The sequence below is a fragment of the Erythrolamprus reginae genome, chromosome 4, assembly GCF_031021105.1.
Source record: "Erythrolamprus reginae isolate rEryReg1 chromosome 4, rEryReg1.hap1, whole genome shotgun sequence".
NCBI classification, from domain to species: Eukaryota; Metazoa; Chordata; class Lepidosauria; order Squamata; family Dipsadidae; genus Erythrolamprus; species Erythrolamprus reginae.
This window is the reverse complement of record NC_091953.1, coordinates 4,452,668-4,478,947: the sequence shown is the minus strand read 5'-3', so window position 1 is coordinate 4,478,947 and position 26,280 is coordinate 4,452,668. Positions and strand designations below refer to the sequence as shown.

The 26,280-nt window shown below is 42.5% G+C and overlaps 2 protein-coding genes across 3 annotated transcripts in view; both read left to right on the top strand.

The window, feature by feature from the left end:
* Window positions 1-2,436, top strand: part of LOC139167088 (diacylglycerol O-acyltransferase 2-like) — a 41,147-nt gene extending 38,711 nt beyond the window's left edge. The window contains exons 6-7 of the mRNA XM_070751517.1: window positions 767-794; window positions 1,668-2,436. Of these exons, the coding sequence (XP_070607618.1) occupies window positions 767-794; window positions 1,668-1,854 (215 nt within the window). The 3' untranslated portion in view covers window positions 1,855-2,436. The remainder of the gene's footprint in view (window positions 1-766; window positions 795-1,667) is intronic.
* An 8,926-nt stretch (window positions 2,437-11,362) lies between these two features.
* The window catches only part of UVRAG (UV radiation resistance associated), a 104,821-nt gene continuing 89,903 nt past the window's right edge, over window positions 11,363-26,280 (top strand). Inside the window, exon 1 of one of the 2 annotated variants that reach the window (XM_070749502.1) lies at window positions 11,363-11,587. In XM_070749502.1, coding sequence (XP_070605603.1) covers window positions 11,510-11,587 — 78 coding nt within the window. In that variant the 5' untranslated portion in view covers window positions 11,363-11,509. The remainder of the gene's footprint in view (window positions 11,588-26,280) is intronic. The other variant, XM_070749503.1, reaches the window with a different exon arrangement.

Here is a 26,280-nt window from a genome sequence, read left to right as displayed (position 1 = left end):
TTCTCTCTCTGGCGCTGTGTATGGGAGGCGCGTGCTCCTGCTCACCGCCTCAGAGTCCCTCTTTTTTTTTAAAGCCTTAAAACTTTTGGATTTTTTTGATTCCCCTCCCCTTCCCTTCTTCCTTCGGCAGCGACTGTCCTCCTCCTCTTCTTCCTCCTCCTCCTCCCACTGAAATTCCGAGCTTTTATTTCTTTCCCAATGGGTTTGCATGCACTATTTGCTTTTACATTGATTCCTATGGGAAAAATTGCTTCTACTTACAAATTTTTCTACTTAAGAACCTGGTCACGGATTAATTAAGTTCTTAAGGAGAGGTACCACTGTATTTCATTACCAAACTACGTAACATCATCAGTGATAAAATGGAGGGGGATTGTGGAGAAGGAGAAAGGGAGGAGGAGGAGTCTCAGGAGAAGGGTGGCATAGAAATTGAATAAATAGGTAGACAGACAGACAGACAGACAGACAGACAGCGATTGATTGATAGATAGATAGATAGATAGATAGATAGATAGATAGATAGATGATAGGTAGGTAGATAGATAGATAGACAGACAGATGATAGATAGATAGATGATAGATAGATGGATGAATGGATGGACAGATGGACAGATAGATGATAGGTAGGTAGGTAGGTAGGTAGATAGACAGACAGACAGATGATGGATGGATGGATGGATGGCGGGCGGACCGGACAGACAGACAGACAGATAGATAGATAGATGGGTCCTTGCTGTTCTCTCTTAGATTGGTTGCTTTCTTGCAGATGTTTTATTACCAAACTACGTAACCTTGTCAGTGCTCGTAGGCGATGGGGGTTTGCTCATATTCTGCTGCAATTGTAGTAGATTATAAACCCATTGCTTTTGCCCCAATTTTGGAAAAATACAGAAACTCCCCTCCTAGAAAAAGTAATAATAAAATTTAGGACTGTTCCGAAATGGATAAACATAGATTGGAATTAAGGGGCCAGAAAGAACCGAATATTATGAGACATGGAAACAATGCCCAATTGGGTTGAATCAAGGGAAAGAAACAAGAAGATCACGAGTAACAAAAATTAATTAAAATGTAAATACGTGTGTGTGAAAAGAAATGTATAGTTATATTAAAGGAACAAGAGTTGGCCTTCTCCGGGTCCCGTCGACTAAACAATGTCGTTTGGCGGGCCCCAGGGGAAGAGCCTTCTCTGTGGCGGCCCGGGCCTCTGGAACCAACTCCCCCCGGAGATTAGAACTGCCCCCACCCTCCCTGTCTTTCGTAAACTACTCAAGACTCATTTATGCCGCCAGGCATGAGTAAGATATTTCTTTCCCCTAGGCCATTACAAGTTATGCATGGTATGTTTGTGTGTATGTTTGGTTTTATTATAAGGGTTTTTAGTTGTTTTATTAATTGGATTTCTACATACTGTTTTTATCATTGTTGTTAGCCGCCCCGAGTCTGCGGAGAGGGGCGGCATACAAATCCATAAATAATAATAATAATAATTTTACGTAAGAGTGCCGTGATGATAAATAAATATGAAACTATCTTTTTTATATGTAACAATGCAGACGTACCAAAATCATGATTGTAATTTTGTTTTTAAAGAAATTGTTCAAACTAAAGTTTTCTTACAGATAAATAAATAAAATAATAGATAAATAAATAAAACCCACTTCGAGGGTCTCCAACCTATTTTCTCCTTTGCCTTCAGTCGGCGAGCCCATCACCATTCCCAAAACCGACAATCCGAGCCAGAAGGAGATAGACTTTTATCACAACCTGTATGTACAGTCCCTGGCGAAACTCTTCGACAAGTACAAGACAAAATTCGGCCTGTCGGAGACGGAGACGTTGGAGATCAACTGACAGCGACGGCGCTTTGGGGGTCTTAATTATTTGCTGGTGGGGCTTGGAAAAACCGGCGCCAAAGAGGCTCTTTCTCTGCCACTCCCTTTCGTTTTGTCTTCTGCTCTATGGAACTGGGGGGGGCGGTGGGGGGATCGAGCATGGATCTGTAGCGAAGATAAAGGAATATTGTCTAAAATATCCAACTATTAGATCTCTCTAGAGCCCGTGTGTGGTTTGGGTGGGGGGGGCAGAGCTGCCCTGCCCCATTAAAGCCCCTCGTCCTAACCTCCAAGGTCGCCACTCTCTTTTCCCTGCCTCCCTGAATAGTAGTTATAATTTAATAATAATAATAATAATTTATTAGATTTGTATGCCGCCCCTCTCCGAAGACTCAGGGCGGCTCACAACAATAACAACAATGTACAGTGGTACCTCATCATACGAACTTAATTCCTGGACAAGGTTCGTAAGGTGAAAAGTTCGTAAGACGAAATAATGTTTCCCATAGGAATCAATGTAAAAGCAAATAATGTGTGCCAAATCCTTCAGGAAAATCCCAAACTTTAGAAGGGGGGCGAACAGAGGGCAGGGAGGAGCAGCTAAAGGGGACGGGTGGAAGAAGCAAGGCTAGGCTAAGGGTGAGTGGGAAGGAAGAAAGGCAGGGGGCACCCCTCCCTTTCTTTCTTCAAAGACACTCTTTCAGTGCCTTTGCAAGCATGCAAAATCTTTACTCCTCCAAGCTGCCCCTCCCTTTTCTTTCTTAAAAAGACACCGTTTCAGTGCCTTTAGATTTATTGGATTTATATGCCACCCCTCTCCGCAAACTCGGGGCGGCTTTGCAAGCACGTTATTCTCTGCAAAATCTTTCCTCCAAGCTGCCCCTCCCTTTTCTTTCTTAAAAGACACCCTTTCAGTGCCTTTGCAAGCACGTTGTTCTCTGCAAAATGTTTCCTACTCCAAGCAGCCCCTCCCTTTTCTTTCTTCAAAAAGGGGGAAAAAAAGAAACCCCTTCATCCCAGCAGCAGCTGCTTGGGTTCGTAAGGTGAAAATAGTTCGGAAGAAGAGGCAAAAAAAATCTTAAAACACCGGGTTCGTATCTTGAAAAGTTCGTTAGAAGAGGCGTTCGTAAGATGAGGTACCACTGTACTAAATCTAATACATTAAAAGAAGTCTAAACCCATTATTTAAAAACCACACAACACACTCATACCATACACAAATAATATAACCCGGGGGCTCAGCTTCGACATAGGTGGGTCTTTAATAGCTTACCAAAGGCAAGGAGGGTGGGAGCAGTTCTAATCTCTGGGGAGGAGTTGGTTCAGAGGGTCGGGGCCGCCACAGAGAAGGCTCTCCCCCTGGGGCCGCCAGACGGCATTGTTTTTGTCGATGGGACCCGGAGAAGGCCAACTCTGTGGGACCTAATTGGTCGCTGGGGATTCGTGCGACAGAAGGCGGTTCTGAAGGTATTTCTGGTCCGATGCCATGTAGGGCTTTATAGGTCATAACCAACACTTAGAGTGTGCAACACTGCAGGCCGCTTCAGCGAATTGCTAGCTGCAGTTCGGCGGTTCAAATCCTCCCCACCGGCTCAAGGTTGACTCAGCCTTCCATCTTTCCAAGGTGGGTCAAATGAGGATCCAGATTGTTGGGGGCAATAGGCTGATTGTGTAAACCGCTTAGAGAGCGCTGTAAAAGCACTATGAAGCGGTATATAAGTCTTAAGTGCTGTTGCTATTGAATAGCAGGGATGCATAGTTTCCCAGGTGGACAACAGGGGAGAAGGAAGCCGGCCATCTTTAAGCCAGCTACAAGCTACCATTTTTGCAAGAGAGGCCTTGACCTTCTCTGCACAAAGGAAGAACTCCCTCTCCAACTTGGTGATGGGCTGTAGCTTCTTCCGAGAGGGGAAAACACAGGGAAACAGATACGAAAATCAGGGATGAAAGAGATGCAACTGGAGCCACAGCCCTCCCAATATTTGTTCTTTGGAGCTTCTCTTCTGGATTCCCCCCCCCCCCTGCCATTTTGAAGCAGGAAATATGTTTAATGCTCTATGTGAAGTATCCCGATAGCTTTTAGCGTGGTTCCTTTTGGAAAGTAGGTCCTCCAGTTACGTCAGGAAATCAGAAATGATAGCTTGCCCACTTATATCGTTTGCAACTCTTGGGCTCCTCACAGATCTCAGTCAAATAATAATAATAATAATAATAATAATAATAATAATAATAATAATAATAATAATTTATTGGATTTGTATGTCGCCCCTCTCCGTAGACTCGGTCCCTTGCTTTTAATATAATACACTGCTCAAAAAAACAAAGGGAACACTCAAAGAACACATCCTACATCTATCTCCCGTGTGAGATTTTGGCCATTTTTTTTTGCTTCCTGCGCATACACAGAAGCAAAATCTCACCAAAATCTCTCTCACATGCAAAATTTCAGCAATTTATTTTGCTTCCTGCGCATGTGCCGAAGCAAAATCTCGACAAAATCTCTCTCTCATGTCTGAGATTTCAGCACATTTTTTTTGCTTCCTGCGCATGTGCCGAAGCAAAATCTCGACAAAATCTCTCTCTCATGTCCGAGATTTCAGCACATTTTTTTGCTTCCTGTGCATGCGCAGAAGCAAAATCTCGACAAAATCTCTTTCTCATGTGCGAGATTTCGGCATATTTTTTTTGCTTCCTGTGCATGCGCAGAAGCAAAATTTTGCTGGGATATGCACGCCCACCTGCCGGTCACCAGGAGCTGTGTGCACATCAAACCAGTAGTGGCGGTAAGTAGGACCCCCACCTGGCCACAGCATCGTCATCCCAGTTCGCTTTGCCACGGCCCATTAGTGGCCGCCAAGGACAGTTATTATTATTATTATTATTATTATTATTATTATTATTATTTATTAGATTTGTATGTCGCCCCTTTCCGTAGACTCGTTCTCAGCCAGCCAATTGGTGCAGGGGCTTGGGGGCTTTGGGCGAGGTGCTGTGCTTGTTAGGAGAAGGAAGGGGAGGGGGTGGAAGGGCAGAGGTGGAAGGGGGGGTGTAAATGTGAAGATGCAAGGAATAAGAATTTGGGGTGTCGTGATTTTATGTTCTAAAACAGTGTCACTTGAAGATATTTGGACTTCAACTCCCAGAATTCTGGGAGTTGAAGTCCAAATATTTTCAAGTGGCCAAGGTTGGGAAACATTGTTCTAAACTATGTGTAGGGTCTTTAGAAACTAGACCAGGAGTCCCCAAACCTGGCAACCCCAAGAGTTGTGGATGGAGAATTCTGGGAGTTGAAGTCCTCAAGTCTTAAAAGTTGCCAAGTTTGAAGACCTCTGTGCTAGATTCAAAACAAACGTGTTTAATTTTGGCATGTGAAGAGGAAAAGGAACAGGTTCTGTAAATGACACCATTTCCAATTATGACGTGGTGGTGTGGTGAAGAATTCAACACCACCTATCCCTAATTTATAATGTACAGTAGTACCCCTAGATACGAGCATAATTGGTTCCATAAGGGAGCTTGTATCTCGAGGCAACTCGTATTCTGGAACAAATAACTTTTTTCCCCTCGGAGATAACCAAAAGCAAGGATTCTTGCGCCACTTAGTGGACGCTTGGCTTGTATCCCGAATTTCAGCTCGGGAGTAGAACAGAAATGTCTCTCCCCTCCTAGCTCGAATCTGGAAATACTCGCATGTAGAGCAACTCGTATCTAGAGGTACTACTGTATCCATTTGCCTGTTCCAAGAAGATTCCACCAACGTTGATTCAGGTGACCCTGCGGTCACAGATAACCCCGGCGGTGCTGAGACCAGTTGACTGCACAGGAACACAATCTTTCCATCTCCCCAACCGCCACCACCTGTCAAAAACCTATCAAAAACCCCTCCCACCAACTAACCTCAACTTTCCATAGCTCCCCCTCTATTTCCCACACCATCCAATAGAACTGATGAAGCTTCCAGGATAGGAAGTGGAATGTCTCCTTGTTCCTCAAAAAAATCAGTCCAGCTGCCTTTTCAAGAATTAACTTTAATTAATTTAATTTAACTTTACATAAAGAAAGAGAGAGAAATTACTTGATACACCTATGACCCGGATGACTGGGAATCTTCATAATCAATGTAACAAACCATTGTAGTTTATATCATTTTTTAAAAAAAGTTTTTATTTTTTTTCTCCATCACCATAGATAAAGCAATACTGTATATCTTAAATTTAAATATCGTAATAGTACAACGAAGAACATAGTTATACATTTTGAACAATCACTCATAAATTCTTTATATATAAAACCCATTATTACAGGTATATTTTATTAAAATAGTACTGCTTCTAAAAAAGGGGGGGGAATTAATTTTGTCTTCTGGGATCTTCACCAATTAATTTCAATTTCTTTCCTAAATTGAGCGCTATTAGCTTAATTTATCAAGCTTGATTTTTTTCAAAGATCTTAATGATCTCAGATGACCATTGTGGTTTATTTCAGATGCCTCTGAGTTCTACCTCCGGGATCGAGGCGTTCCTCCTTCCACCTTTCTCAACACTTATCATAATTCAGGGGTGGCGATCTGCTTTTTAAAAAGTTTCTCAGGTGTTTGTAAAGTGCAAAACCCCAACTGCGATGCAGTATAAACAGTTTACTGTCTGATAGGTTTGATTCCCCATTCCCCAGTTGTCCATCCATTAAAACAAGAGAGGCCAACCTGTGGTCCCTACCACGTCACCCCAAGATTGCTCTCCCCAAATTCAGCTGCAAAACAGTCAAATTTTTTCACTACGGTTTCCAGCCCTGGGGAGGGCGAGGCGAAGGAGGTTTTTCAGGATGCAAAAAATGGGCAGAGAAAGCTGCTTTCTTGATTGGTTCCACTGGGCCTTAAAAGTATTTCCCATCCTTTTATTTAAAATCAGTATTGTAGAAACATCCCTTGTTATGTTTGTTGGCCAGCGAAGAAAGAGAATGTAATCCAATCAATTCAGATGAAACTTTGGGAGAAAACTTTTGGGCTTACCAGTAACTTTGATAATTTTTTAAAAGAGTGCAGAAATGATACCGAGGCTTTTTGCTTTGGGCAGGGGGGTTGGACTAGAAGACCTCCAAGTTCCCCTCCAGATTTCTATTCCATTCCATTCTTTTCCTCTTCTCCATCCTTCTATTCTATTCTATTCTGCTCTTGTTATTCTATCCTTTTCCTTCTTGTCTCCATTCTATTTTAGATTTATGTATATACACTAGTTATCTGATCTAATGTATTTCCTATTTCTAAATGTTTACATGTTGACCGAAGCTTTGTAGAGGAATATATTCAGAGCCAATCATGCCGACATGTTAACATATATTTAAATGTTTTGCACTATTGTCTGTTTAACCCTTTGCCTTCAAGTATTTTAACTGCCAATAATGACTGAAGCTATTGATGTGCCTTTGTGTAATGCAGGAATTTTCCCCCAAAGTTGGTAACTTTAAGATATCTGAACTTCAAAACCCCACCCTCCAATTCCCAAACCAGCATTTAGGTCTGGACATATTAAAAGTCATTTTTGAAAAAACAAATACTGGTGTAATGCAAAAACCCAGGGGCTTAATTCATTTCTAAGGTTCTTTGATCGTGACCATGCTACACATATATTCGTTTAGAAAAATTACACTGCTGCAGTCTCTAGACATTTCATGGAGTAGATTGAACATAGGGGGTTGGGTGGGAAGATTTTGTATAAATTTATAGAAATAAACATTAAACAAAAGTACATTGGTTTACCGCTTGTTCTTTTCCTTGATTGGTTCTTGAGAAGTTTGGCCTCCAAGCTACATTCTGCAGAGAGCAGAAAACTGAAAAACAATAAACCAAAGATAAGAAAAAACTAAAGACGCCTAAATCAAATTTACATCAACAGAATTTATCTGTTGAATATCACACCATAGTTTTCCATGCCTTCTTGCTTCAACTATATTCAGCTATCTTCATACATTATTCTTTAAAGATTTTAATTATTTTGAGGCTGTCATCAATTCCATCCAACTACAACCTCGTCACCTTTTTTTAATCTCAAATTTTTGCACTATTCCTCATTAATTTTATCCGATCAAGCCACCTTAAGGAAGAATTGTGATTTAAAAATTGAGAAGATGGAGGTAGAAATGTGTATACATAACACTGAATAAGCAAGGAGCGAAATATAATTAGTGCTGGTTGAAAACTGCCCTAATATCTAAGTGACTGTGAAAGGGATCTTGGAGTCTTGGTGGATAACCAGCTAAACATGGGCCAGCAATGTGCAGCAGCGGCTAAAAAAGCCAACACAATCCTAAGCTGCATGAACAGGGAGATACACTCCAAGACCAGACAGGTAATAATACCACCTATAAGGCCCTGGTCAGACCACACCTGGAGTACTGCATCCAGTTCTGGTCACCACACTTCAAAAGAGATATAGAGACTCTAGAGAGGGTGCAGAAAAGAGCAACTAAAATGATAAGGGGACTAGAGACCAGGCCATACGAGGAAAGGTTGCTGGAACTGGGCATGGATAGTCTAGTAAAAAGAAGGGCTAGGGTGGACATGATAGCTGTATACAGGTACTTAAGGGGTTGCCACGGAGAAGAGGGGGGCACACTATTTTCCAGGGCACCAGAGAGTCGGACAAGAAACACAACGGTTGGAAGCTGACCAAGGAAAGATTCAACCTGGAGATAAGGAAGAATTTCCTGACGGTGAGAGCGATCAACCAGTGGGATGGCCTGCCAGCGGAGGTTGTAAACTCTCCAACTTCGGACATTTTCAAGAGGAGATTGGACTGCCATTTGGCTGGAGTGCTGTAGGATTTCCTGCTCAAGCAGGGGGTTGCACTTCAATCAATCAATCAATCAGCCGATCCTGCTTTCAGATGGTTTGGTCCACTCAATGCCTCATAAGACCGTATCTAACATTTATTTTGTCTTATTTATTAGATTATATATTCAGTTAATCATTGACTTAATTGAGCCCCGGTTTTCTGTTGCTAGACAGTTAAATGTGTTTTGCCTCATTTTACAACCTATCTTGACACAGTTGTTAAGTGAACCACTGCAGTTAAGTTAGTTGTGAATTTGGCTTACCCATTGACTTTGCTATTCAGGTCACAAAATAGGACCCCAGGACACTGCAACCATCATAAATATGAGCCAGTTGCCAAACCTCTGAATATTGATCACATGACGGGATGCTGCATCAGTCGTGTGTGTGTGAAAGATTGTAAAAAGTAACTTTTTCCAGTGCCATAACTGAAAATTCACTAAACAAATGGACTCACCATACAATTCAATACTGGCTATTTTTTTAAGGCAGATACAGGTAGTCCTCAACTTACGACCAAAGATGGACCCCAAAATTTCTATTATTAAGTGAGACATTTAAGTGAATTTTGCCCCATTTTATGACTTTTCTTGCCATCATTAGGGGAATCACTGCAGGTGATAAGTTAGTAATGTTAAGTGATGTTAAGTGATTCTGGTTTCTTCATTGACTTTGACATTGTCAGAATTGACATTGGCATTCTCAGAAGGTCACAAAACCCTCATTAACTCTATTTTGTCAGCTGCCCCAGAACTGTGGTTGGTGAGTCTGTGTTCGTCCTTAAACTTTCTTTCCAATCAGCCTCCATGTTTATAATGTTGTAGGCTGCCCTGAGTCACTTCGAGAAGGACGGCATAGAAATCTAAAAAATAAATAATAAAAAATGTTTCTGGCCTCTTTCAGCCAGACTGGAACTAAACCAGATGGATATTTCTTCCCACGAGGGAATACAGTGGTACCTCTACTTATGAACTTAATTCGTTCCCTGACCAGGTTCTTAAGTAGAAAAGTTTGTAAGAAGAAGCAATTTTTCCCATGGGAATCAATGTAAAAGCAAATAATGCATGCGATTGGGGAAACCACAGGAGGGTGGAGGCCCTGTTTCCTCCCAGGAGATTCCTGGAGAGTCCCCACAGAGGCTTTTCCCTGCCTTTTCTAGTCCTGTTTCCTCCCAGGAGATTCCTAGAGAGGCCCCACGGAGGCTTCTCCCCACCTTTTCCGGCTACAGTTTTGGAGGCTCGGGTTTGTAAGAGGAAAATGATTCTTGAGAAGAGGCAAAAAATCTTGAAAACCTGGTTCTTATCTAGAAAAGTTCGTAAGTAGAGGCCTTCTTAGGTAGAGGTACCATTGTATCTCTAAAATTATAACCCAACGGGGCATGGGTTTTACCTACTTATTATTATTTGAATTATTTTTCGAGAATCACTTGTGATATAATTATCCCTGATTTAAACTTTTTTAAAAATTTGATGATATCATGAATATTTTGTTCTTTCAGCAAACCACCAAGAATTATGAGATTTATTTATTTATATATGATTTTATTTTATTTGTCAAGCATGTACAAGGTAGTAGGTATTGGTATAAACATAAACATTAGCAAGGGAGGTACAGGTAAATTAGGCAATAGGACAGTGACCAGTAATGGGTGGCTACCCGTTATGCGCCACATTGCGTACCAGTAGCAAAAATAGAGCTGCGTGCGCATATGAGTGAGATTTGACTTCTGCGCACGCGCAGGAAGTGAAATCTCACCAGAGGACGTATGTGTGTGAGATTTCAATCGTGTGAGATTTCAGTCACGCGTCCTCTTGTGAGATTTCGTTTCCGGCACATACACATGTGCCCGCCGATAACCCAGAGCTGCGCATGCAACACACTGGTGGTGGTAAGTAGGAACCCCTGTCTGACAGGGACGGTAGGCACAATGGTGCGCTTATGCAGCTATATGCGCTTATGCTTAGATGAAGCAGCAGCTATACAAATAAACAGAAGACACCACCAACAGTGTCCAACTTTATTCATTGTGCATTTATGCCATTAACAAAAGTTCTTTGTGGTGGCTGCAGAAAAGCCACAAACATTTTATTTCCCGTTTTGTAAAGAGGGAACGCAATGCATGATGGGTGTTATAGCATCCCTCGTCAGGCCCGGCCTCCTTCATCTGTTGCTATGGAGATGCGCTCCCCTCCCTCCGAATGGCTTTCGTCACTTGACAAAACACGGCCACGTGACCCCTGTCCTCGGCTTCCCACCCTTCACCTAGTTTCATCCGCCTGTCCATCACTTTAAAGTTCCGTCCAATCGCGAAGGGCGTCTTATAGGTACATCGCTTTAGGCCCGCCCCTTGTAAAGCAATACACCGACCAATGAGGGGCGAGATACGAGTTTGCCGTCCATAGAGGCGGTGTTTCCAAATACACGCGCACACGTAACGAAGCACTTCGGAAAGACGGGACGTCAGGTTAGACCGAGGTGCTTGGGGACCAATGGGTCCGCGCCGCCACAAGGAGAAAGCCCGCCTTCCTCCCTGATGAGCCAATCAGCGGGCGGCGTGTCTCCGTCGTTCCGTCTTCTAGTCGCCTCAGCCGTATGGAAAATAACAGGGCTTCGGCAAGAAGCGCGGGAGGCCCTGGAGTCGTTTCGCCGGTCCCGGAAAAAGCGAGCTGGAGACTTTTAAAAGAAACCCCGGGGGCGGCCGCCGGGACCCTTTGCAGGCCTCGTCGTCACTCTTAACTCTTCCGAATCCACCGGCGGCGGCGGCAGCGGCGGGCTCAATGCGCATGCGCCAAGGCCTCTCCTGCTCCCGAGCCCCGCGGGCCGCCGCCGCCGGGTCGTCGTCAGCATGAGCCAAACCGCCGCCGTCCTGCCCCCGCCGGGTCCCACCTCCCGCTCCATGCACGTGGAGTTGCCGTCTCAGCAGGTCGGTGTTCTTTTGCTGCGGGCCCTTGAGGGGGAAAAAGCGGGAGGGAAAGGGTTAATGGGCCGCGGGAGCGAGCACGTGAGAGGGGGCGGCGCCTGAGGAGAGGAAGGGGCGCTCGCTCCTCGGGTTGCACGCGCATGCGCGCGCCCCCCGTGTCTCTTGCCAACTCCCCACTTGCTTCCGGGTGTCTGGACTCGCGCGCCCCTCGCAACCCTGTGAGGTGGGCTAGGATGAGAGTGAGTGGCCCAAAGTCACCCAGCTGGCTCTCATGCATTAAGGCAGAACTAGCACTCACTGTCACCTGGTGATTGGCCCAAAGTCACGGAGCTAGCTTTCATGCCTAAGTTTGGACTAGAACTCACAGACTTCTGGTGATTGGCCCAAAGTCAGGGAGCTAGCTTTCATGCCTAAGTCTGGGCTAGAACGCACAGACTCCTAGTGATTAGCCCAAAGTCACCCAGCTGATTAAGGCAGAACTAGAACTCACCATCCCTAGTCATTGGCCCAAAGTCACCCAGTAGGCTCTCACGCTTAAGGCAGAACTAGAACTCACTGTCACCTGGTGATTGGCCCAAAGTCACCCAGCTGGCTTTCATACCTAAATCTGGACTAGAACTCACAGACTCCTGGTGATTGACCTAAGTTCATTCAGCTGACTAAGGCAGAACTAGAACTCACCATCTCCTAGAACTCACCATTGCCTAGTCATTGACCCAAAGCCACCCAGCCAGTTTTATATCTAAAGTGGGATTAGAATTTACCATCTCCTAGTCATCCAGCAGGCTCTCATGCCTAAATCAGAACTAGAACTCCCTGTCTCCTGGTGATTGGCCCAAAGTCACCCAGCTAGTTTTATACCTAAAGTAGGACTGAAACTCATTGTCTCCTAGTCATTGGTCCAAAGTCACTCAGCCAGCTTTCATGCCAAAAATGGGACTCAAACTTTCTGCCTCTTGCTGATTAGAGCAAAGTCACCCAATGGGTTTACATGGTGGGACTAGAACTTGCTGTCTCCTGGTTACTTAGGCCAGCACTTTAATTACTGTACTGATGTATACCAAAGTGGCTCTGATAATATTTTTGGGACATTACGCTGCCCTATAACACAGGACCAATGAACATGTGGAATTCTTTCTCCTAATTCATTATCCTCTATATCCGTAATGGTGAACCTATGGCACGGGTGTCAAAGTGGCACATGTCGCCTGGCATGCGCGTCACCTGTTCCTCTTCCGGGTTTCTGGTGAGCATGTGCACATGACGGTCAACTGTCCTATGTGCGTGCAGCAGTGTCAAAAACCAGAAGAGCTGGTCTTCCCTCTTCTGGCGTGAGCATGCGCCGTAGCCAGCTGCTCAGTGTATGCACCTGCATAGCAATAACCAGAAGATTTGCTGGAAGTACATTTGCCAGTGGGCACGTGCCCCTCTTTCTGGTCCGTGCCCAAATGAGTGTGCATCTAGAGCAGTGCTTTCTTTTTGGCACTTGGTGCCACATGTGTGTATGCATGCTCCCTTTTTGGCACTCGGTGCCGAAAAGATTCGCCATCACTTCTCTATACCAGTGTTTTTCAACCAGTGTGCCGCGAGACATGGTCAGGTGTGCCGTGAAGCTCAGAGAGAAAGAGAACAAGAGAGAAAGAAAGAGAGGGAGAGAAAAAGCAAGAGAGAAAGAGAGAGAAAGCAAGCAAGAGAGAAAGAGAGAAAGCAAGCAAGAGAGAAAGAGAACAAGAGAGAAAGCAAGAGAGAGAGAGAAAGAGAGAAAGAAAGAGCGAGAGAGAAAGAAAGAGAGACAGAAAGAGAGGGAGGGAAGGCGGGAGAGAAAAACATAGAGGGAGGGAGGGAGAGAGAAAGAGCAAAAAAGAGAGGAAGGAAGGAAGAGAGAAAGAAAGAAAGAGGGATGGAGAGAGAGAAAAAAGAGGAAGGAAGGGAGAGAAAGAGGGAGGGAGAGATAAATAGAGCGAAAGGGAGGAAGAGAGAGAGTGAATATTTTTGTCTAAACTTTTTGTAGCCCTCCCTCCCTCAATGTGCCCCAGGGTTTTGTAAATGTAAAAAATGTGCTGTGGCTCAAAAAAGGTTTAAAATCACTGCTCTATACGGATGCAAATGACCAGTAGCCTGCAAGAAATATAAACCCTTCTATTCCCCACTGTCTTATCAGAGCTGAAGAAGCTTCTTGAATGAGAATCAAAACACCTTTAAAAGAAAAAACAAAGTCCAGTTGCCTCCTGAAAAAAGCATCTTTGGCGGGCCCTTCCCCTAATTATGTCTTTATGAAATAAATGACTTTCTTATAGAACTTAAATTCTTGCAAAAGTTGCAGTGCAACAGAACATCAGCGTTTGATTCAGTCGGCTTTCTCTTAAAGGTGCACAGTCTTCTGTTAGACGAAATCTTTTTTATAATGCTGCCCTTAAGAATGGCTATTGGGAGGGGATTAAAACGTGCTGATGTCAGTGCTCTTAATTGATCTCTATATTTTGCTGTCCTGAAAAAGGAGTTCGAGAACTCGGAAGCACCCTAAGTAGGCCAGACTGGTCCAAATGACTTTCCAAGCTGTTTGTGCGAATCCCAGCGACCGGTTAGGTCCCACAGAGTTGGCCTTCTCCGGGTCCCGTCGACTAAGCAATGTCGTTTGGCGGGACCCAGGAGAAGAGCCTTCTCTGTGGCGGCCCCGACCCTCTGGAACCAGCTCCCCCCCAAATATCAGAGTTGCCCCCACCCTCCTTGCCTTTTGCAAGCTCCTTAAAACCCACCTCTGTCGTCAGGCATGGGGGAATTGAAATTTCCCTTCCCCCTAGGCTTATAGAATGTATACATGGTATGCTTGTATGTATGAGTGGTTCTTTAAATTGGGGTTTTTTAGATTGTTTTTAATATTAGATTTGTTTACATTGTCTTTTTATATTGTTGTTAGCCGCCCCAAGTCTTCGGAGAGGGGCGGCATACAAATCAAATAAATAAATAAATAAATAAATTTGAGCACAGTAATCACATGATCATGGCCCATCGTCAAAACTATCTCTCTGAAGAAACAGCATTGCGGTTTTTATAAAGGATGATTAATGTGCCTGCTTACATTTTTGGATTCTTCGTGTTCTCTGAGCTTGGTTGTTTTCCTACAGAAGTTTCATTATTCGTTCATGGTCGGATGATATTCCATAGCTTGCCAACAAAATTTGCAGGAGAACATCAAAGCTCAGAGAACACGAAGAATACACAAGTTTACACTTCATTTAGACCTGGAGTGGGGAAACAAGGCGGAACCAAGGCCCTTTTATGATTTGTGGGTTTCAACTCAAAATTCGGCTGTGAGTTGAAAGTCATAGTTGTGGAGCTGGAAATCCACAAGTCATAAAGGGACCATATTTCCCCACTTCTGATTTAGACCAACCTACTTCCTTAGTACCAGTTTAGGTACATGTGGGGTCCTTTGGGGAAGACCAAGGGCTGATATGGTCTTAACTGAGCCCTAGACTAAAGTTTTTTTCTTTAAAATACCTTCCGCTTCCACTTAAACCATCCCCTACTTTTTTGTCAAATATTCAAAATGATAAAGAGATGAGCCACATTAAAGCTGTGTCTGTTGGATTATACATTTGTATTATACATTTGTTGACATCATTTTTAATACCTTCGTTAGCCAACTATAACTTTATCATTTGGGTATGCTACGTCTTTGGGTCATGATTAGGTTTCTCCTGCTAATTTTGTGCATTCAATCTATATAATTTCTATGTGGACTGCATTTGGCAGGACTATGAAAAGTATCCCAAGCATTTAAACATTTTAACTTGCCCAACAATGCCTGATCGTTTAATTACCAGACATTTATTAAGCTGAGATAAGTTAAAAATAGGATGTTGGTTTTCGCGCAATTACTTCCAAGCGTTTCCTCAGAACAAGAGGCTAAAAGAGCTCATTTTAATCCTGTTGGTATTCGCCTTACATCTGCTTATCGTAGCAATATTTTTGCATTTTCCTTACAGCTTTGTTCTGGAGATAATGCTTGAATGCAGATGGGAAATCAGTAAAGGCAGTTTAGAATGCAAGACCCGGCTTGGACAATTTTTGTGTGTGCCAGAAATTGCAATATCAGAGCATGGCCAAAGTGTCCAGCTCTGGAACTTGCCTTTTCATCTTTCAGAATGTTTTATGAGTTGGCTCAGTCAGACTGTTAAATTTAAATGCTTAGTACAATGCTTGCTTATCTGTAACTACTAAAAATTTCATTGGGCTTGGCTGTTTATATCCTCAAGATAGTTCAGAAAGCGCATTATGCCATAACAGTTTTGGAATAAAGATCCCTAAAATTTGCTAATTTAAAGTGTGTGTAAAATATCAAAATAAATGTTGATCCTGGAGGACAGGAGGAAAAGGGGGGACATGATCAAAACCTTTAAATATGTTAAAGGGTTAAATAAGGTCCAGGAGGGAAGTGTTTTTAATGGGAAAGTGAACACAAGAACAAGGGGACACAATCTGAAGTTAGTTGGGGGAAAGATCAAAAGCAACATGAGAAAATATTATTTTACTGAAAGAGTAGTAGATCCTTGGAACAAACTTCCAGCAGATGTGGTTGGTAAATCCACAGTAACTGAATTTAAACATGCCTGGGATAAACATATATCCATCCTAAGATAAAATACAGAAAATAGTATAAGGGCAGACTAGATGGACCATGAGGTCTTTTTTTGCCGTCAATCTTCTAAGTTTCTATCCTGTGACTATGGGGAGGTGACAATTATTGTAAGTGTGAGAAAGGGTCATGTCACTTTTTTTCAACCCCTTTGTAACTTCGAACAGTCACTAAACAAACTGTTGTAAGTCAAGGACTGCCTGCAGTCACATGACTGGGATTTGGAACGTTCCCTGCTGACTTCGTACAAGCAGATTCACTGGGGAAACCACCAGGAAGTTGGAAGTTTCACCCACTCTCGGTGCCTTTTTGTCCACCTGTGGTCATTCTGTTTATCTGTTTATATAAATATTAACTTACTGATGTGTGTTTGCCAATTCTTTTTCTGTTTATGATATCTATTCTTCTGAGACCATCCAGCATTGGGATAAAATATATATAATCATCCTAATATTTAATGTTCGTTCTGGTAACTTCAGACTATACTTTCTTTCTCTCAAAGGATGATCCAACGGGTCACAGAGTTGCTCGATTTATAACAGTGACTTATGACCATTTTTCACACGACCATTGCAACACCCTGTGATCAAGTTCAGATGCTTGGCAACCGAATCGTATTTTATGACGGTTGCAGTGTCCTGGGATCACGTGATCACCTTTTGCAACCTCCTGCTCTGCAAAGCCAATAGGGAAACCAGATTCCTTTAACAATCGGGTTACTAACTTGATAACTTTGATGATTCACTTAACAACTGTGGCAAAAAAAGTTGTGAAATGGTATTTCAAGAAGTTCCTGGAAAAATCTTTTTCCTTAATTTCTAGCAGAGTAAAAGTTCTTGGGTGGAACGTGAAGCTGATTCTTCATTACATCTGAAGTGCCCAGCCAATTATTTCCTAACTTCTTGGCACTCTGAATCAAAACAGGGCTGGGAAGGGCAAACTTGTTCTTAGATTTTACTCTCTTAGCTAATCCCAAGGCAGATAACACTGGTTGAAGTAGTAGCTGAAGAAATTTGCTATAACTCCTTTTGTTGAGGTTAACAGATACAGCTACATAAGCAAGAACAGAGGTCTTCTTCTGGCAACTTTAAGACTTATGGATTTCAATTTGTGGATTTCAACTCCCAGAACTTTCCAGCCAGCATAGAGATTGTATCCCTCTGATAATGCAATTTAGGATTGCATTGGTCTTTTTGGCTGTCGCTGCACACTACTGGCTCATATTTAGCTGGTTGTGTACTAAGACTCCAAGATCCCTCTCACAGTCACTGCTCTTAAGCCTGTTTTCACCCAGTTCATATGTATACTTTTGGGTTTTTTCCTCTAAGTGTAGGACTTTATTTATTTTATTTATTTATTTTGTCCAAAACTTTACTTTTCTTTACATTGAATTTCATTTTGTTAGATAGGGCCCAGTGTTCAAGTCTGTCAAGATCCATCTGGATCTTGAGCCTATTATTCTAGGGTGTGTTAGCTATTCCTGCCAGCTTAGTATGATCTGCAAATTTGGTAAGTTCCCCTTCTATTTCCTTATTTAAGTCGTTTGTGAAGACATTGGTCCTTGGCATAGCTGGCTGGGGAATTCTGGAAATTGAAGTCCAAAGTCTTAAAAGTTGCCAAGTTTGGGGTCCCCTGAGGTAGGAGGAGCCCAGTGGCATTTGATATGAAGCTAATTTCCACCAATCTCCTATGTGTTAAATAGAGTTGAGTATGTGAGTGATTGAACTATACTAAATTGCAGTATTGTTTCAGAAGAGGTTTTGATTAACTGGTGTAATTCAGTTTGCATGCTGGAAGAAGGCTTTTTCCTATGAGTACAGTGATACCTTGTCTTACAAACTTAATTGGTTCCAGGACAAGGTTCTTAATGTGAAAAGGAATCAATGGAAAAGCGATTAATGCGTGCAAGCCCAAAATTCACCCCTTTTGCCAGGCGAAGCGCCCGTTTTTGCACTGCTGGGATTCCCCTGAGGCTCCCCTCCATGGGAAACCCCACCTCCGGACTTCTGTGTTTTTGCGATGCTGCAGGGGAATCCCAGCAGGGGAATCCCAGCATCGCAAAAACGAGTGCTTCGTTGGCATCGGAAGTCCGGAGGCAGGGCATCCCGACAGCGGTGGTGGGTTTGTAAGGTGAAAATAGTTTGTAAGAAGAGGCAAAAAATCTTAAACCCCGGGTTTGTATCTTGAAAAGTTTGTATGATGAGGCGTTTGTAAGATGAGATATCACTGTATATTGTGCTATAATTTTGGTTTTTCATTCTCCCTTCCCTGTAGCACAATTGCACAAACTGTGAAAATAATTTAAAGCAGCAAATGTTTATCACACTTTGTTCTGTGCAGGTCTGTCTCTTAAAAATGTAGGCCTGCCAACTTTTTCAGCTCATAAGGTTCTTATTGGGCTTAATACTCCACGGGAGTTATTTCCCTGTTTGGCTGTGAATACGCTATTGAGTAGAACAAAGCCAACCTATATTCTTAGTACATTCCATTGAACAGTATTTGAGTAATAATATAAGCCTAATGTTTACTGTGGTCACACTGCGATCAGTTGATCTCTTTGAAGTTTGCTTTGCTGATTTGTTGGTATTTGGTCAGCAGATGCATTTTTAGTTAGAAATAAAAAAACATCTCTTTCACGGGGTTTTTATTTCAATTCTATTGCCATCCACTGTGTTTTAGGTACAGCAAAGATTTCTCTAGATTTTATTCGCACAATTACCTGTGGCTGCTATGGCATCTCAGAAATTCTCTATTACTGCAGCTTATTTTTTGAAACAGATGATCAGATTTCCCCCTAAAGCTTCATTCTTATAGTGCCCCAGAGATAGGTAGGTAGGTAGATTAGACTCGGGGCGGCTCACAACAATGGTAAAAAACAATACATAATAACAAATCTAATATTTAGCAATCTAAATTACAGTTTTAGGTTAAAAAGTCCAAAAGAAACCCCAATACAGTAATACCTCGACTTGCGAATTTAATTGGTGCGGGAAGGAGGCTCGTAAATCGAAAAGCTCGTATGACGAAACATTGTTTCCCATAGGAATCAATGGAAAAGCGATTAATGCATGCAAGCCCAAAAATCAGAAACCGGCCGCAGACGGGCAGCAGCCGCAGCGGAAGCCAAGTCTCGCTCCAGGCTGTGCCGCCTCCGAGTGCGCACCGCCTGTCCCTGTCAGCGGCCCAGCCACCTTCACCCGCCCGGACAACCGCCAGAGGGGCTCCTCTGGAGGGGCGCACGGGGAAGGGCTTGAGCCGCCGCCTTCTCCTTCCCCCATGGGAGCAGCTCTTGTCTGCCCGGCCCGAGAGGCACGAAACTGGTGCTCATGCCGGGCGGCCCGCCTGGAACGCCAGCAATGCCGTCGGGCCGATTGCCGAGCAGGGGCGGGGCGCGGGAGGAGGCGAAGGCGCCGCTCGGCAATCGGCCCAGCGGCATTGCTGGCGTTCCAGGCGGGCCGCCCGGCATGAGCACCGGTTTCGTGCCTCTCGGGCCGGGCAGACAAGAGGTGCGGCACTCCCACGGGGAAAGGAGAAGGCGGCGGCTCAAGCCCTTCCCCGTGCGCCCCTCCAGAGGAGTCCCTCTGGCGGTTGTCCGGGCGGGTGAAGGTGGCTGGGCCGCTGACAGGGACAGGCGGTGAGCGCTCGTATCCCGAATTTGAGCTCGTAAGTAGAACAGAAATATCTCTCTCCTCCTAGCTCGTATCTTGAAATGCTCGTATCTAGAGGTACTACTGTATATAAAAAACAAGTACACAGTCGAATCATACACAGAAACTACATGGGCAAGGGGGAGATGTTTAAATTCCCCCATGCCTGACGGCAGAGGTGGGTTTTAAGTAGTTTCCGAAAGGCAAGGAAGGTGGGGGCAATCCTAATCTCTGGGGGGAGCTGGTTCCAGAGGGTCGGACCCACCACAGAGAAGGCTCTTCCCCTGGGTCCCGCCAGACGACAGGTAGGTAGGTGGGTAGGTAGATAGGTAGATAGATAGATAGATAGATTTTCATTAAACATGAAACTTGGTCAATTGAACATTTAAAAAAGTGTCACAAAAACTTCTAATAATGGGTTGCTGCCAGCGTCCTAGGTATATTATTATTATTATTATTATTATTATTATTATTATTATTATTATATCTTCATCTTTTTCTTATTTTTTTAATTATTATTTATTTAAACTAAACACCATATTTGAGGGCAATATTAACTTTGTAATATGTTAGCTTCCAATTTAATTAATATGTTTTTAAAAAAATTGCTTATTTTGATTTATATAGCTACCCAGATTCATACATTTTAGATAGGTAGCTATATAGCTTTTATTCCTTGTGGGATTTTTCATTTTATAATGTTTCAGTTTTAGAAATGTTTGACTTCTTTTATCTTTTGTATCTATTTTATTGTATTTTTATCATTGTTGTAAGCCACCCTGAGTCCTTCAGGATTGGGCAGCATAGAAGTCAAACAAACAAACAAATAAATAAATAAACAAATAAACAAATAAATAAATATCTCAAATGCATGGCTCTAAATGGCTTACAGAAATGAAAAGCAATAAAAAAATATTAAAACATACTTTAAAAGTGTCATAAAAACATTAAAAGAACCTTAACAAAATCTGATAATGAATGAAGGGTTTTTAGGTACTTTTGGCATTTTGAGGTGTCTTAGTTAAGATCCAGAATATAAATATATTTATTCAAGAATTTACAGGGCTTATAAACCACTTAAATCAAAATCAGCTCTGAATGTCATATATTCTCTACCTCTGTATCATCAGAAAAACACAAACAAAAAAAGTAGCAATCCATATAATTTATCAACTTGCAAAAATAGGGCGAGGAACACATAACTTGCAACTTCCATAGCTAGAGAAGCCCATCTATTCCAGCTCCTAAGGTCTTTTGGAACAACCAGCTCTGACTTTCCAAGAGAGGAGAAGATGTCCAGGAAAATGCTCTTCCAAAGACTGAAGAAGCTACTTGGATAAGCAGCGAAACATTTGAAACCAAAAAAAAAAGGAAAGGAGTCCATTTGTCATGACTCAACTTCCAGACTAGGCCAAAGGAGAAAGCAGTGATTGAAAAAGGCATAGACAGCAGTTCGATCTTCCAAGGTGGATAAAATGAGGATCCGGATTGTTGGGGGCAAGATGATGTTACACCAACACTCCGCAGTCTGCATTGGCTGCCGATCAATTTCCGGTCACAATTCAAAGTGTTGGTTATGACCTATAAAGCCCTTCATGGCATCGGACCAGAATATCTCCGGGACCGCCTTCTGCTGCACGAATCCCAGTGACCGATTAGGTCCCACAGAGTGGGCCTTCTCCGGGTCCCGTCAACTAAACAATGTCGCTTGGCGGGACCCAGGGGAAGAGCCTTCTCTGTGACGGCCCGGACTCTCTGGAACCAGCTCCCCCCAGATATTAGAACTGTCCCTACCCTCCTCGCCTTTCGCAAACTCCTTAAAACCCACCTTTGTCGTCAGGCATGGGGGAACTGAGATATCTCCCCTGGGCCTATATAATTTATGTATGGTATGTTTGTAGGTAAGTCTGCTTAAAAATGGTTTTTTTTAACTATTTTATATTGTAAATTGTAAATTATTAGATTTGTCAGGAATTGTTTTTATTGTGTTGTGAGCCGCCCCGAGTCTATGGAGAGGGGCGGCATACAAATCTAATAAATAAATAAATAAATAAATAAATAAATAAATAAATACGTACATACATACATACATACATACATACATACATAATGACATTGTAACCCGCCTAGAGGGAGCTGAAGAGGACTTCGAAGCGGCATATAAGTCTAAAGTGCTATTGCTATCTGTTCATGACATTTCTGAATAAGGAGACACAGGTGGAACCCACCTTATTTGACATTATCCAGAAGGCAGGAGTTACTTCATAAAAGTCCTGCAGATATCCAGGCCTCTTGTTCCACGAACGTCTTTCACTCGATAAGCAGAACTTTGAATCACACCCAATTGATAGCGAGTGCAATTCTCAAAGCATGGTGCTGTTCAGTTTATCATATCTACTGAAGCCACTGAGTTCTGGAGCAGCTAAAAATGCTCTTCAAGGGCAGCCCCACGTAGATCTGGCCACAGTGGCGCAACTGATTTTTTTGGTAAGTGTTCAGGAAGATGTGTACAACGTAATTCTTGCTGCAATTTTTTACTGAGCCTGTGGTTTGCCCTGCCCTGGCCCAGTAAACTATTGTAGGAAAAGAGGAAGTTTGATATGTAAAAAAAATCCGACAGTGGTAGGAAATGGTAAGAGAAGTGTTTTAATAACAGCCTCTCTTGTTTTGTTTCCTTCAAGAGCAGAAGACTTCCCTAGAAGGGAAAGAGAATATGATTCTCTATTGCAGAGGACTTCAAACTTGGCAACTTTTAAAGCTTGTGGAACGCAGATCCCAGAATTCTCCAGCTAGCATAGCTGGAGTTTATTTATTATTTATTATTTATTTATTGGATTTGTATGCCGCCCCTCTCTGCAGACTCGGGGCGGCTAACAACAATGATAAAAAACAACATGTAACAGTCCAATTTAATAAAACAACTAAAAACCCTTATTATAAAAACCAAACATACACACAAACATACCATGCATAACTTGAAGTCCACAAGTCTTAAAGTTGCCAAGTTTGAGGACCTATGCTCTATTTTTAAAAAATTAAATTTTTATTGATTTTTGTAATATAAAAGAACAACCCAAAACAGTGCACAGTGAAATGTGCTTCTGCCACCCAGCAACACATTCGGTCCCTCCACCAAAGGAGGGTGTACTAATTTATATATTTTTTTAAAACCAGGAACATCAACGTATTTACAAAGTGTAGAGTGATTCCAATTTGTTTTTTATGGCTCGGTCTCAACTTCTACTAGCCATAAAACCTCTGACCCTGTCCCATCTTCCCATCAGTTTTCCCACTTTATTTTCATCGATCATGTTCATTTTAATTTCCATAATTCAAATTGAATGTGTTCCACCATGTACCGATACCAGTTTTGCAATGTCCATTTTGTTGCATAGGACCTCTGCTCTATTGACTCAAGTTTCTAATGAAATGATGTTAGCCATAGCAATAGCACTTAGACTTATATGCTGCTTTACAGCTTTTTCTAAGCAGTTTACAAAATCAGCCTCTTGTCCCCAGCAATCTGGCTCCTCATTTTACTGACTTCGGAAAGATGGAAGGCAGCCTCGAGCCGGTCAGGATCAAACTCCTGACAGTGAGCAGAGTTTAAAAAGCCTGCAATACTGTATTCTAACTACATTACAGCTCAAAAATTAATAGGATTCATTCTCCGAGTCTTCGGAGAGGGGCGGCATACAAATCTAATTAATAATAATAATAATAATAATAATAATAGCGACATCGCAATCCCAGGGGACAGCAGAATTGAGGAGAAGCAGCTAGAGAAATTAGTGAAATACGAAGATCTAAAAATCGAGCTGCAACGACTCTGGCATAAGCCCGTGAAAGTGGTCCCAGTGGTCCTTGGCACGCTGGGCACAGGGCCAAAGGATCTCAGCGGACATTTGAAAACCATCGGAATTGACAAAATCTCCATCTGTCAATTGTAAAAGGCCGCTTGACTGGGATCGGCAAACAATTCGCCGCTACATCACGCAGTCCTAGGTGCTTGGGAAGCGCCCGACTGGTGATGAAATACGAAATCCAGCAGTGATCTCGTTTGTTGTGTTGCACTGACATAATAATAATAATAATAATAATAATAATAATAATAATAATAATAATAATAATATTTTTAAAAAACCAGGACACTTTCCTTTTGGATGGTGACACATTCAGGTTTTCCTGTAGGAAATGGTGTGTTTTTGGGAAAGGCCTGCTTTTTTTGTATAGTCTCATTTAATACTTTTAATAAAGGAATGAATGAAAATTTGTAAATCCTTAGTTTATTTGTTTATCTACCAATTCATGATATATATTTTTTACAAAACAACACTTTTTAATAGGAAGAAAGACCTATGATCCACTTTTTGCAGCTTGTGTTGCAAATTGAGTAAAACAAATTATGTGTAATAGGTAGAAGTAGTCGAGGGGGGGTTAAAATTTAATCTAACACGTAAGCTGCTGAAAGAATTATTGCTGTTCAGTGAGAAGTGGGAAGCCGAACATTCTAATTTGTAAGCTGTAGTTTTTAGCTTACAACAATTTCTTTAAAAACAGTCTTTGAATAATTTAGGAAAACTGAATATCTTTCTCCAAATGGCTTTTATCTCTGGTTTTATTTCTTCCTGGAAAACTGTTTTGTAGTTCTTGTTTATGTGCTGAAACCATGTTAACAGTTAATAGCCATTGAGATTGCAACGTGATTTTCTTGTTCGGAATGAAGTGGATACGAAGAATAGATAATTTTAATTGGCACCGGTCATAGTGTGGTTTGTAAAAGTGTTTTACAGGGGAAATTGTGGGAGGCTGCTAGAATTGGTGAAATACAGCTGCTTTCTGCTGAAATATTTCCGTTTTTCATTGTCCCGAAGGTGCGTTTTTCAGGAGGCAACTGGACTTTCTTGTTTTTCCTTTGAAGATGTTTTGCTTCTTATCCAAGAATCTTTCTTCACCTCAGACTGGATGGTGGGGAATGGAAGGATTTATATTTATACAGCAGGTCGATTGCATTCTTTTTGAGGGTCGTTGAGGCTACTTGGAGGTTTGGTTGCCGATCATTTTCCGGTCACAATTCAAAGTATTGGTAATGACCTATAAAGCCCTACATGGCATCGGACCGACTGCCTTCTGCTGCACGAATCCCAGCGACCGATAAGGTCCCACAGAGTCTGCCTTCTCCGGGTCCCGTCGAATAAACAATATCATCTGGCAGGACCCAGGGGAAGAGCCTTCTCTGTGGTGGCCCTGGCCCTCTGGAATCAACTCCCCCCGGAGATTAGAACTGCCCCCACCCTCCTCACCTTCTGCAAGACTTTGAAAACCCATCTATGTCGCCAGGCATGTGGTAACTGACGTATCCCCTGGCTAGTAAGATATATGTATGGTTATGATTGGGTTGTATGGTTGTATGTCGTCAGGCATGGGGGAATTGATACTTTCCCTCCCCCTAGGCTTATAAAATTTATGCATGGTATGCTAGTATGTATGATTGGTTTTTAAATTGGGGTTTTAAATTAACTTAAACTTAAACATTAGATTTGTTTACATTGTACTATTATTGCTGTGAGCCGCCCCGAGTCTGCGGAGAGGGGCGGCATACAAATCTGATTAATAAATAAATAAATAAATAAATAAATAAATAAGGGTTTTTAGTCATAGTTTTAATTATTAGATTTGTCATATATTGCTTACTGTTGTTGTGAGCTGCCCTGAGTCTTCGGAGAAGGGCGGCATACAAATGTAATTAATAATAATAATAATAATAATAATAAGCAAGCAAAACTACTGTGGGACTTCCGACTTCAGACTGACCGAATTCTGAAGCATAACACACCAGACATCGTGGAGAAAAAGAAAGTATGGATCATCGACATCGCAATCCCAGGAGACAGCAGAGTTGAGGAGAAGCAGCTAGAGAAATTAGTGAAATACGAAGATCTAAAAATCGAGCTGCAACGACTCTGGCATAAGCCCGTGAAAGTGGTCCCAGTGGTCCTTGGCACGCTGGGCGCAGTACCAAAGAATCTCAGCGGACATTTGAAAACCATCGGAATTGACAAAATCTCCATCTGTCAATTGCAAAAGGCCGCTTTACTGGGATTGGCAAACATAATTCGCCGCTACATCACGCAGTCCTAGGTGCTTGGGAAGCACCCAAATGGTGATGAAATATGAAATCCAGCATAGTGATCTCGTTTGCTGTGTTGTATTGACATAATAATAATAATTTCCTAAGGGTCACCTGAGTGATGCAGATGGACATGGAGCCTTCTTGGAACTCCTGAAAGGACCGTGTTGTGGGGCTGTTCTTTCTGCAGGATGCTTCAGCAGCTCCAAGAAGCCTCCACACCCACCTGCACCACTCAAGTGACCCTGAGGACCCAGTCAAACCTCCAAGTGGTCTCAGC